The 13,414-nt window shown below is 27.4% G+C and overlaps 1 protein-coding gene across 3 annotated transcripts; it reads right to left on the bottom strand.

Annotated features, from left to right (window-relative positions):
- Window positions 1-1,292: 1,292 nt before the first annotated feature.
- On the bottom strand, window positions 1,293-3,624 carry LOC114181422 (uncharacterized). Of its 3 annotated transcripts, none has more exons than XM_028067874.2 (2): window positions 3,465-3,624; window positions 1,293-2,760 (listed from the first exon to the last, which is right to left on the bottom strand). In XM_028067874.2, the coding sequence occupies exon 2, from the start codon at window positions 2,697-2,699 to the stop codon at window positions 1,629-1,631; it is 1,071 nt and encodes a 356-aa protein (XP_027923675.2). In that variant the 5' UTR covers window positions 2,700-2,760; window positions 3,465-3,624; the 3' UTR covers window positions 1,293-1,628. The 3 variants fall into 3 exon arrangements, with proteins under 3 accessions (XP_027923675.2, XP_027923674.2, XP_027923676.2); XM_028067873.2 differs by having other exon boundaries at window positions 3,416-3,618; XM_028067875.2 differs by lacking the exon at window positions 3,465-3,624 and adding an exon at window positions 2,847-3,373.
- Between the last annotated feature and the right edge of the window lie 9,790 nt (window positions 3,625-13,414).

Here is a 13,414-nt window from a genome sequence, read left to right as displayed (position 1 = left end):
AATAAATAACTTTTTTGATATTCAAAACTCATTTTTGTAAAAATCTTATTAAAATATTGCTTTTAATATTAAGGGCTAAATATGTTTTTGGTTTCTCAAATTTTAGGAAAATTTAGAATTAGTCCATTTTCAAAACTTTTAACCAATTTAGTCCTGCATCTTTAAAAATATGTGAGTTTAATCCTTTTAACTAAATTTTGTTAAGTTTATCTGACGTTTCAAGCGCATTTCATGATAGTATTTGAATTATTTATACTGTTTGACACATTTTCGTTTCAATGTTAACTCAAATGTTATCATAAAATGCATTTAAAATGTCAAATAAACTTAACAAAATTTGGTAAAAAAAACTAAATCCACGTATTTCTAAAGATAAAAGACTAAATTAGTATAGAGTTTCGAAGAATGACTAATTCCTAAATTCACTAAAACTTGAGGGACTAAAAACATATTTAACCCTAATATTAACGAACTCATGTAAAGAATTTCCGTTAGAAATTATCTTAGATGTTGAGTTTTCTTCATTGGAAAAATATCGGAGAGATTCACACTAATAAACTAGAAGCATTTTATATATAGAAAAGTAAGATATTAATTCCAATTCAAAATTTAAGTAATAAAAATATAAGTTTTTTTTTTTGATGTAATACTTTTGAGGCCCATTTTCTATTCAATGTGGTGTAAAACTCAATTAGAATTGTATCATAATAAATGACCCCATTCTCAACAAATGAATTCATGATCAACTAATGTAATAGAGTAACTATAACCGGATATTCACAAGCAAAAAAATAATATCTCATTATATTCATTATTTTTCTCTATCTTTTTTAGCTTATTATATTTAAAGGCAGTGTGAATATAAAGTCAGAAGCCATTTTTTAAATTTCTCTACTTAAAAACCTCTTTATTTAAAAATAAAAAATAAAAAAACACCTATACTTTATATTGAAGATGTCTTTACACTTTTTTTTATCTCTCTAAATGTCTCTAACTAAATAAGTATACATGCATCATTTTTCTATGTGCTGGTGTACACTACGAAAAAAATTAATATACTTTCATTTGCCATGTTCCATCTCATAGAATATATGTATACATATACATATACATATACATATACATATATATATATATATATATATATATATATATATATATATATATATATATATATATATATATATAATAAAACGTAATTTCTTTAGTAAAAAATAATTAACTAATAGGACAATGAGAAATCCTGTCCATACAAACACACAAAACCAGAAAGACATCACAAACGAACTATATATGAAAATGATAATATTATTATTCCATCTCCCAACCCTCTTCTCAACATGGAAGAGAGAGTGAACTTATCTCAGCATGAGTTATCTTTACCTTAGCAATCAAATCAGCACTTCAGGAACAGCTATCATTCTTCTGTATTTGCATGGCATTTATATAGATCGAACTGGATGGAAAATCAGAAAACCAAAACATAACTTCACAAAAACGGATATATGTGAACTTATTCAAACGCCAAAATGTTGAATAATGAACTTCCCACAGTTCTCAACAAAATCCATGCATAATTTGTGAGGAGAAGCATTAAGTTGGTAACTTTATTATGCAGCATTGTTGCATCATGACTTGGAAGGAAAATCCTGGTCTTTACGTGGATGATGATGATGAGTTTCAGTGGTGTTAGGAGAATGAAAAAGTTTAGGCCTAACCAAGCTGAATGGCACTTTCCCAGATTGGGTCATGAGTTGTTGTGATGATGGATTGAGAGAATTCGCCAAGAGATTTTGAGAACCTGAAGTGAGCATCTGATAGTGGTTGATTTGTCTTGCATTCATCTCCATTGCTGCAACATGTGAAGGGAAATATGGCTGTGTTGCTCCAGAAGGACACACCAAAATCTGAGGAGTACTAGTATTTCCAGTTGATAGAGCCAAAGTTGATGATGGGATTGGAACTACATTAATGCTGTGTATATCTGTTTGATTAACAAATCCATGGTTTGCCCATTGAGCAACATCACCTGAACTAGCCTCCCATTGGTAACCAAGTGATGGCATGGTGTTCATCAATCCCAAAAACGAAGGATGGTTCGGTCTTGGCAAGAGATTATTTGGAAAAACATGTGCACCATGACAGTGTTTATTATCACAATCACTAGCAGTATTAACATTAGTATCAGTATTATTAGTATTATTATTAGTATCATCTTCACTTCTGTTTATCCAATTTGCTTTATCACTGACCATTTCTCCTGACTTTGATTTCCACAAAGTGTTTGTGTTTTGGCCTGAACCTTCATTACAAGCAACAAGAGATGGATAACCAAGGGTGAAGTTACCTGGAGGAATTGGAAGTGGTGGAAGTTCATCGATTTCATGTTTTGCTGCATTCAGCAACCAATCAACAACCTTGCTGGGTTGATTCAGTCCAAGCCTATCTTGGAGATCATAGAGATGAATCGCTGTTGGCACTGAAAGCCTCACTCTCCTATCTCTCAGCCCTCTCACCGTGCACACTTTGCTGTGCCTGTCTTTTCCTCCAAAGGCTCGAGAAACACGAACAATCCTTGGATCCTTCAGTTTCAGCCATTGAGAAGATGAACTCGATGAAGCCTTTGCCTTTTCATGATCACTCGAAGAAACACCTTCCTGTTTCAGTGGAAAATCTGCTTCTTTTGTACTATTGATCATTGTATTTCCTTCATTCTTGTCTTCCACCTTCAACACTCGACCTCCTAATCTTGAATTGTGTCTGATTCAGAACAAGTCAAGATTGAGAAAAATAAGAACATGTATGTAGAGAGAGATAGGTATATAGATGGAAATTTAACTTCTTACTCATGAAGATGATATGTTCAGTTTTCAGCTATCAAAGTTTACTCTAATTAATAACTAATTTTCTTCTCCAAGAGCTGAAAAGCTCCATACGTTTTTCTTCAAATTTTCAATTTTGAAGAGTTAAATTGAATACAACAAACTAGGTCATGATCAGTGTTAGTTATATGGATATGAGAGGAACACATGACAACAAAGAGATTTCTCACTGGCCTAGCCATGGTTACAGAATGAACTGAAGCATACTCTACAGTGATGATTTCAAGGGGATTGGAGAGGATAATAATCAAAGAAGAAGAACATATAATAAGAATATGAAAAAATAAGCAATTTCGTTTAAAAGTTGCCTGTATATCAGATCAGATAAAGCTTTGTTGAAAAATAGTGTTTAAGAGAAAGGAAAGGGAAGAATAATGAGTCAAACTAGCATGTGATTGTTCAACGCAGACACAGAATAATCAGAAGAAGTTTCACAACGAAAACGTGCATAATTGAAGAGGGTTATGGATAAACCCTAGATGCAGATGATAAGATAAGTAGTATATGTAGCAAAAAGACGCACGAAAACCTACCAGTGATTGATGTCATGCAAAGTGTTAGAAGCAAAGAAGAAGAGTGCACCTTATATGTAGCTTTGATGTGAAAATATGGAACTATTTATGAAGGGTTTTTCAAATTTGGGGTTTGCTTTGATTGCATAGAATAAAATGGTGAGGTCGAGTCTGCAGCTTGGAAAAGGAAGATGCCGGAATGGCACCGACCACGCCGCACTGAAAGATAAAGCAGTGGCACATAGGTGGCCACGTGAGATATTACCCTATTGGTCAAATAAATTTAGTACTCTTTCATCTTATCATTTTCTGCTCCGGTTAATCATTGTAATTAGTGGTGGAAGTTCGAAAAGACCAATTCACAACATGTATTATCGGAAATCTAACCGTGAGTCTAAGTTTCATATGAAGTAAAAATTGAGAAGGTTGAGCACTATATAAGGATGAAAACTCTTAAATCCACTGTCGTAAGGTTTTGGGTTAAGAGTGTCAATATCTTATGTGTGGGTTGGACTTATTTTTTATTGGTATTGTATTTCCCCGATAATCATCTCTCGAAAGAGTCAACATGTACTTAGATACAAACCATGTTTTACAAGTCTGTAAAATTAAATTAAATTTAAAATTCAATTTTTAAGGTATAGATTAGGTTAGAGATAATTCTAATAAAATTTGTTATTTGTTTGATTTATTGTTCTACTCGATTAAATGGGATGGTAGATTTTGTGTAAGAGATATTGTTAAGCTTTTTATGTTAGTGTTTGGTGGTAAGTTTTCTTGTCTATAAGCTAAAAGTTTCTCAAAATTATTTTCATTAGTCAGCTGCCAAAATTAGGGAAAGAAAACTGAGTAATTAAATGAGGCAAATTCAGCAGTTCATAATCAATGTCAACCAGAAAAAAAGTTAAGAGTTTGACTAACATTCTTCAAGTGGTGAATAATCTGCATCAATGTAACAGTAACTAAAAACAGTCAATTAGTTTTATGTTTTGACAAGACATTTTGAATCTTATGCAGAGTTTGTGCTTACTCTAATTGCTAATGTAGAGTTGATATGATTTATGGTAAAGCATAAAAACTGTAAGATATTTTTTTGATTAAAAATTTGTGAGAAAGGAACACAATTAATAACCTGGATGGACCATTCGCTACACGCTTGAAAAAGCGGCTAGTTACGCTTTATCGACAACTACAAAAGATTTAGTTTCTGAAACCATCACATGGGGGGCCATAGAAGCAAGACAAGATAGTTAAACAATTAATATGATAAATATATATATCAGTGAAATTATTAAAAAAAATTATATTATGAGAATAATTTTTATTATGATATTAGCCGTTGTTGTGTCTGTGTGCATGTATTTTTTAAATATACATGATATTATATTAATGTAATGTTATTAAGTTAATATATAAAATAAAGTTATATTTATTAAAAATAAAGTGAAATATATAAAAAAAGATGAAATAATAACGGTTGATAACTATAGAAAAAGAGAAGAACAAAGATAGACAAATTTTATAAAAAAGATTGTGAAAGTAACGGTCAATTTTAAAAAATTTTATAAATAATTATATTTAAATGATAAAATTGATATTTTAAAATATGGATACAAAAGAGAGAATCTCTTTATATATTGTTATAGATGAACAAAAACAGACATAACATCACATGTTTGATTAATACTATCTTAGGTAAAGTATGTTTGTACAATTTAGAAAGTGGTGAGTGTGGAAGGAGAAGAGAAGTTAAAAAGGGATAAAAATGGAGATAGAAAAACAAAAGATTTGGGGAAGGGTTCACATGGAGAAGAAAGAAACTGAGAAACCCACTTTGGATAAGTGATTTAGGTAGCAAGATTCAAAAGTTGTGGTGTCTAGTCCAACAGAATTGTCATGTCTTTGTGTATGATAACTACTTCGGACAACGTAAAGCTACCTATAGGTGAGGGACCAACATATATGTTATCTTTTACGACACTCATTTAGGACCACACCAAACACTGTTTTTCCCTTTATATCAATAAACATTTCTTTTTAAAACATTCACACAAATTCCTTTTAAATATTCTTAGTTTCTTCTAGTTTCAAAAGTTATTATTAAATTAAGGTTAAAATTTTTAAAACCTTATTAATAACTCCTTGATTTTTCACTTACAATTAGCAAAGAACACACACTAATATAACAAGTGGATTATTTATTCGCATAAAAATCAATTGACGAGAAGATACAGAAACGTACGCGAGTTTTCTTTCTCTTCTTCATTTGTCAAAGACGAGTTTCAATTGATTTCGTCTTCACCGATGCAAGGAACTTCAGGGAGATATATATGCATATTCCAAACCCTAAAATTGTCCTCATCAGCAAATGAACAAAACTTTTTCCCTAAATCTTCCTCCATTCGTTTTAAATATCACGGACAAATAACCTGAAACATATGCATAATAAAGTGAGAAATCATTTCTTGGTATTTGTATAAAAATAAAATAATTAAAACTAAAATTTCACGTCCAATACAAATTTGGTTAATTTATAGATTATAAATAACAATATTTCTTATCTTATAAACTATTTTTGTAAAAACAAGATAAATTTAAACTCACTTTCAAAATATGCCGTCAGAAATAGTTTTGAATTTATAAAAATATGATAAATTTCACCCAATAAAAGGTTGTGAAGAATGTGTTTGGAAACGTGTTTTTAACATTTCTCGAACTAGAAATATCAAACTAGAACCTTGATGTATAGTTTGTTGATTCGAACAACTTGTGGTGTTCAGCAATATGAGATTAAAAGGAATATAAAACTAGGATAACTTTATTTCCGTAATTGTGTTAATTTTTTCATAATAGGGATGGGGAATAAAATTCGCTCAAGGTTCAATTTTCTAGGTTTATTCATTCGAGAAAAAAGAAATTACCCTTTTTCATGATACATTACATGCATAAATTTGAAAGAAGGATGCGTCTGTCCAACAAGTTAAGTATGTACAATTTTTCAACAAATAGGGAAAAAAATTACAATAATATATGAGTGTGATAGAGATGGAGAAAAAAAAATAATAGCATAAAATAAATTTTTTATATATATTGCTTCAATCGTACGTCACATACACGTGACAAGAAAAAACAAAAACGCTAAGACATGTTTGATCTCTCTAGTGTCTTACATGTTATGTGGGACGAGAGTTGGATGCACAAACAAATGAAGAACTTTAAATAACTACATATCAGCCATAGAACTGCAGATACGAACTCAAAATTTCTGCTTATAGATAGTAAAAATATTCAAAAAGTAGGACAGGTAATTATTGAATCAGTGGTATATCATTTAATATAAACAATTAAAATATACATTTCATCAGATAAATATTATAATAATCAACAAAATAGTTAGTATACCTACAAACAATATTCAAATACGTGTTTTAGAAATAAAAAGAAAAGAAATGGAAATTTGTCAATTTTCACCAATTTTGGAACATTAATATTTTCTTATTATTTTATTTGAACCAATGTTTAAAGTGAATAAACTAATAACTAAACTGGTTTCGGTCAAAGAGATCATTCCAATCCAAGTATCAAAACATAAAGTTCTAACTAGACCCTAAGAGAAGCTTAACATTTCATCACTTGAAAGCTAGTTACATACATACATATATATATATATATGAAGAAATAAAAAAATGAAGTGCATCAGATACTGAAGTGAACAAAAGGGTAATCAAGTTCTGCAGTACACACTATATGAGGTTAAAAACAAATAAAACATATGAAAAGATTAAGGTTAAGAAGGTTTGGAGGAAAAGGGAGAAGAATATAAGGAGAGGGGGAAGAAGACGAAGAGAAAGAGAAAGAAAAAAACAAAGTCTACTTTCTCCTCTGTGAGAAAGTAAATAACATTGTTCTTTTAACTGTTGAAGATGTTTTTGTGAGGGAGTCCACACTCCAGTGTTGCTACTACCTTACCAGACCAGGGAAAGTGATATATAGACAGAAAGAGAGGGACACAGAAAAATCTTAAGGAAATTGAAATGTTAAAGAGACTCTCTAAAGGAAGAAGTATAGTGAGGGGCATTTTTGAAGAGGGTTGTGAGAAAACTGGGTGATGAGACCAAAAAAACTGAGTCACTGAAAAAAGAGTACAATTATGGTCCAATAAATGATCCAGAGATTCATAACAGAAGCCCTTGGTCATAGCTCACGACTCATCGCTCTCACTTCTGCATAACCAGAATGCAGCAGTGTCTGTAGACTATAAGACTTGGCAGCTGCAACTTCATAATATTGAATGAAGAAAATAAATACTTTTTTTTTTATTATTATTATTTCTTTTAAATCATAGGAATAATGAAGTGTAGGCATATAGAGAAGTTTTTAATGGAGTAGCTATAGTACTTATGAGAAGTTTTTTCTGTAGTTATATCCTATAATTAACTATTTATATGAATGAGGTGAAGTTTTACGATTCAAAGTCACAAGACAAAAGGTTCAGCATAACAGAAGGAACTGACAGATTATTATGGTGTTTATTGAAAAGACCCTTTTTACGTATTCAGATTCTAGGGTTTGGTAAGGGTGAAACTAGATTGGGAAAAAAAAAAAAATTTGTCTGTGTATTATTCTTTACTCTGATCTTTCTTCGTTATAGATCTATTATCAATAAAAGTTAACAGATGCATGAAAGAGTAAATAGTTTATGTCTTCATATATCCAATTACAATTATTGTATAGGATTTTATGTCCTGTGTTTTTGTTCTTGCTCGCGGTTTTTCAACCTGGTTTATATCCTTTTTTGCTTTGTCTTTTCATAGTTGTCTTTGTTTCGTTGGAGGCCATCATGAAAACTTCAAATAAAGACAATTTTGTGAGTGATTTTCAATGACAAGAATTATACAGCTTGGAAATTTTAATTCAAGAGGTATCTCGATCATAGGGAAAGGATTATGAGGTCATCTAGATGATTTTTTCATGCCATCGAAAGAACAAACAAGCTATGATTATTTGGAAGCAAAAAAATTCTCGTCATCTCTTGAATTCTTAGTAATATCAAAATGTATCAATATTTTCTGCTCTTTCTCAACTGCTAATAAATATGTAAATTTTTACAACGATGTTTACTTACCAAGGATCCTTATCTCATGATGTTTTCTTTCTGGAATATGTGATAGTTGCATATGGTTTCCAAAGTAAAGGTAAATGTCATGGTATGTGGCAAGTCTAATATTTTTTCTACAAATAGTTTGAATATACATTAGTCCAAATACATTTTATGACGACTTATTGTAGGAGTGACTCAATTGCATAATTTCTCATTATTAAACTCACGTTGCAAACTCTCAATTGTCCAATAAAAATTTGTTAAAGTTGAGTTTAAAGTGCACATAATACATGTTAAAAGCCAATGTTAAAGGTACTCCAAAAAGATGTTTATGGACAAAGGGAAAAGGATTTACGTTCTCTTTTGGTAGTTAGTAATCTATTCTTTTTGAACTTTATCGGAAGGATATGAGATTGAGTTAATTGAAACTCAACAAAAACCAAACTACTGCATTTATTTGCACTACTAAAAAAAACTCATATTTTTTGCCAATTTTGTTTTGAATTTTTTTTTTGTAGGAAATACTTATAATTTTTGTTATGAAAAAAAATTACAGAAAATTGTTGCCAATTTTTTTGCAAAATATTTTGTATAAAACACTTTTCGCAACAAATTTTGTAAGAAATACTTGCGAATTTTATAATTTTGTAGGAAATAATTACCCACGAAGAAATTACCTGCTAATTAAAATTCTTAGAAAATGTAACAAATTTTTTTAACAAATTTGCAAGAAAATTTTCTGCAAATTTTTTTAACAAATTTGCAAGAAAATTTCCATATAATATGAGAATTTGTAATAGTGTTGGAAAAAGCATTTAATAAAGTATACACTGTAGACTTGAAATATCATTTCAATTGGGTTTAAAATGTTAAGATGTTCAATCTTTTAATTAATAAGAGTTTTAATTCTATAAGAGTTTTCTTTATTAGAAATATTTATTGTTGGGAGTTTTTATTGTATAAGAGCTTTTATTGTATAGGAGTGTTTATTGTATAGGAATTTTCATTTTATTAGAATTTTCATTATATAATATTATTAGTTCAATAATTTATAATGTATATTTTATTTGGTTATGTATATTATATTGGTAGGTTTTGTTTGCGTGCAAATAATAAAAAACTCTCCATTGGTTGTATATCATATAGTTACTGACGAAAAAATTTGTCGATAATTTGGTTATTATCGAAGGTACATATGCTATCAATTTTTACTGAAGGATTTTGTAAATTCGTTATGTGATTTTTACAGACGACCAAATTACTAACAAATTTCACTTTTTACCGTTAGATTTTGGTTGTTATAAATAGATTTTACTTGTTATTGATGGATACCGGCCATTAGTAATACCAAATTTATTTTTAGTATTTATTTATACTTACAAAGAATGTTTATTTTGTCAACATCTAGAAAAATATACTTGAAGTTACTTAAAGAACTTTTCTAAAAAATATGAAATGTAAAAAAAATAATTAAATTTAAAAAAATATGGGTAAAATTGTTAAAATAATTATTTTAATTTAAAAAATTATTAAAAGATAAAATTAGAAGACAAAAGTTACCACCAAAAAATGAAATTCCATTTATACATAGACATGTACAAATATATAAGCATAATTAATTTGTCAATTAACCAACAATAATTTTCAAACAATTCACAATTCACTGTAAGAAAATGGTTCTTTAGTAATCAATTTTAGTAATCAAAAGTTGTTAGTCACTAGTGACCAATTTTGATATCAATTCACAAAGTAAAAAGTTATTGGTTACTAAAATAGTCACTATTATGAATAAAAAATTATTATTAGTCACTAAATTGATCTTTAAAATTAGCTACTATGGTTTTGGCTACCAAAGTGGTCACTAAAAATTAGCTATTTAGAGTTTAGCTAAATTGGTTTCTAATTAATTACTGACAAATTTAGTGACTAATTATAATTTTTTATTTATAATAGTGACTATTTTAGTAACCAATAATTTTTTTACTTTTTAAATTGACATCTAAATTGGTCATTATGGTGACTAACAACTTTTAATTACTAAACTTAGTTACTAATGAAACATTTTCTTGTAGTGATTTTACACTATTATTTTTTATCAGCAATAACTAGTAATAAAATTAAGAATGAAAAATTATAGATGCCTCAACCTATATATACAAAATATCTAATGATAAATTTACAAAGGGATTTGAAATTTCGATTCTCATTTATTAATATTAATATTACAAAAACAAAACTATTTCCGTGTAACAAAATCCGTATTGCGGTATGATCTTTTTAAATCCAAAACATTACCAAATACAATAAAAAATATATATTATTCTTCATTGAGTTTTATTAAATTTTTAATTTATATTTTTTCAGCTATTCTTATTCACTAAATAATTTCACGGTCTATATGTAAAAGGGATTTGAATTGTTTTAACAAAAAGAAAATAAAAAACATAATTTTTTGAAAAAAATGAAGGGTAGAATAAGGAGCTGCATATCACAATCACGCAAACAATTGAGTTATGGCCAAGTATCTATCAACCCAACTAGACAATATAGAATCACAAAAAAAAAAAAAAAAAAAAAAGAAACAAAAAAACTACAAATCTTCAATCATAAATTTTGCATTTTGTTTTAAGATGATTTATGAAAGAGAAATATAATCAGGAAGAGGAGGAAAGTGGATTAAGATGTAAAAGCACTTATTTGCAATACTGATTATGAAGATAGAATCTAATAAGATTTGGATAATCCCCAAAATTTGGTCTCATTATGTAGTTTTTTAATGAAAGACTATGTTGATGAGTAACTTTTATTGCGGAATTTGATTATCTTTTGTTTTTTCAATTAGACACAAATTTAAATTTAAAAATTTCTTTAAAAAATTGAGTTAAATATTTTTCGAATAATTTAAAATTTTTTAAGTATTACATTTTATTTTTAATATTCAAGATATGTGTTTTTATTGTAACGAACAAATAAAATGGATAAAACTATAAATTTCCTAATCATTTTATTAGCAAAGTAACATTATTTTGTTTTTTATTTATTTGAGCTATAAAAACTTAAATTTCGATTAAAAGTGAGAAAGTTATAATTATTCATTTGAAAATAATATTAATTATATTTATTTATTTTTAAATGTGTTTTTTTTTATATTCAAACTATTTTTATATGTCTGTTGTTAAAGAGAATGAATGTTTTACTTCACTTTTATCAGATGCAGTAACGAGATAAATATATATTTAATTTAGAGACAAAACATAATTGTTAAAAATAGTTTGAAGATGAAAGCAAATTTAATAGTTATTATTATTATATTCAAAAATATTATTTTTTCTTTTAAGATTTAGTTTATTCGATTTTTTTAAGGTTAATAATACATTAAAATAAACAAAATTATTTTTATTGATATTTAACCTTGTCCGACTACATAATAAGTAAAAGATTAAAATATAGTTTCGATGCACGAAATATATATTTTTTTAAACTCTTATTACAGTGTATTATTTTTAATTTTCAAAAATCATAAAGGTATCTATTTCAATTTTTAAATGCTAAAAATAGAAATTAAAAAATGTAAAATATATTTTTCATACAAGAGTTAAACAATTGTTTTAGTACATTAATAAAAATATTGGTTATGGCGGATCTTGACCAAGAGTTTTGGAGGGCCAAAATAATATAATTTTTTGATCATTTGATTGAATCATTAGTACTTTAAAAAATGACTCTTCTATAAAATAATTGGATTGTTAGATTGAATTATTAGTATAATGCTTTAAATCCTTTAAAAGATGTGAAGAAGTATAATTTAATTTATTTTTATCTTCACGTGTAGCTTCCCTTATATCACTTATACAAAATGAATCCATTGTTCTATTCTTCATCGATATGTTTGTTTTAAATATATTAAAAAATAATTTATCATAATCTAATAAAATATTGAGAGACATAAGTATTAGAAGAAAAATATATTATAATCAAGTCACAATTAAAAATTGGTTATAAAGAAACACATAATACATTATTTTTTTTTTCTATAATCATAAAAAGTAAGTATACAAAAGGCTCATGAGATAGAAAAAGAATTTTAATAACTATTAAACTAATATTTTATCATCAAATAAGACAAGAAAGAGTTACATTTTGTTTCTTCGAGAAATGAAAGAAACATATGAGAAATGAGAATAAACATAATGAGTATGTGTTTAACTAAATTTTTCTTCACAAAAAAGATATGATAATGAAAGATGAGTACAATTTTGTCAAAAATTAAAAAGGCAATGACAGAAAAAAATAAAAAATATTTTAATAAATATTTGGTTTAACTACTCTTTTGGTTATTGTTTCCAAAAATGTAAGTTGATCTTCCAGTTTTTTTAGTTTCAATTTAGTTGCAATTTGATATTTTTAGACGAAAACAAATACTAAAAAACTAATTAAACCTATCTTTTTATTATTATATTGAAATTTATGTTTTATTATTTATTATCATTAAATATTTTATTTTATAAAAAAATAAAGGGACACAATTTAATTATTACCAAATTCTAAAATATACTATTTATAATTTTAAAATTTTCAAAATTTTTAAAAATTTTAAAAATAGATATATAAAATTGAAAAAAATCAAAAATATTTGGAGCGCCTAGGCTTCTCCCTGCTCCTATGATGCTCGTTTTTGAGTTATCTTTATTCAACAATATTATATTTTATTTGAGTTGCTAAAATTTATTTTAAATTTTATAAAGACTTTTACTAAAGAAATTCTAGAAGATAGAACATTAATTGCAACTAAGTAACAAAATATCCATTAATGTAACGTCATATAATACCTCATGGTAACAATTAAAAGAGTATATTACAACTATTGACGAATCAAAACGTGAGATATCAAGATCAATCAAATTTTAGTTAATGCACTA

The sequence above is a fragment of the Vigna unguiculata genome, chromosome 4, assembly GCF_037176805.1.
Source record: "Vigna unguiculata cultivar grain cowpea cultivar isolate G323 ecotype 2 chromosome 4, ASM3717680v1, whole genome shotgun sequence".
NCBI classification, from domain to species: domain Eukaryota; kingdom Viridiplantae; phylum Streptophyta; class Magnoliopsida; order Fabales; family Fabaceae; genus Vigna; species Vigna unguiculata.
Note: the sequence above shows the minus strand (reverse complement) of the source record. Positions and strands in the feature narration are given on the sequence as shown.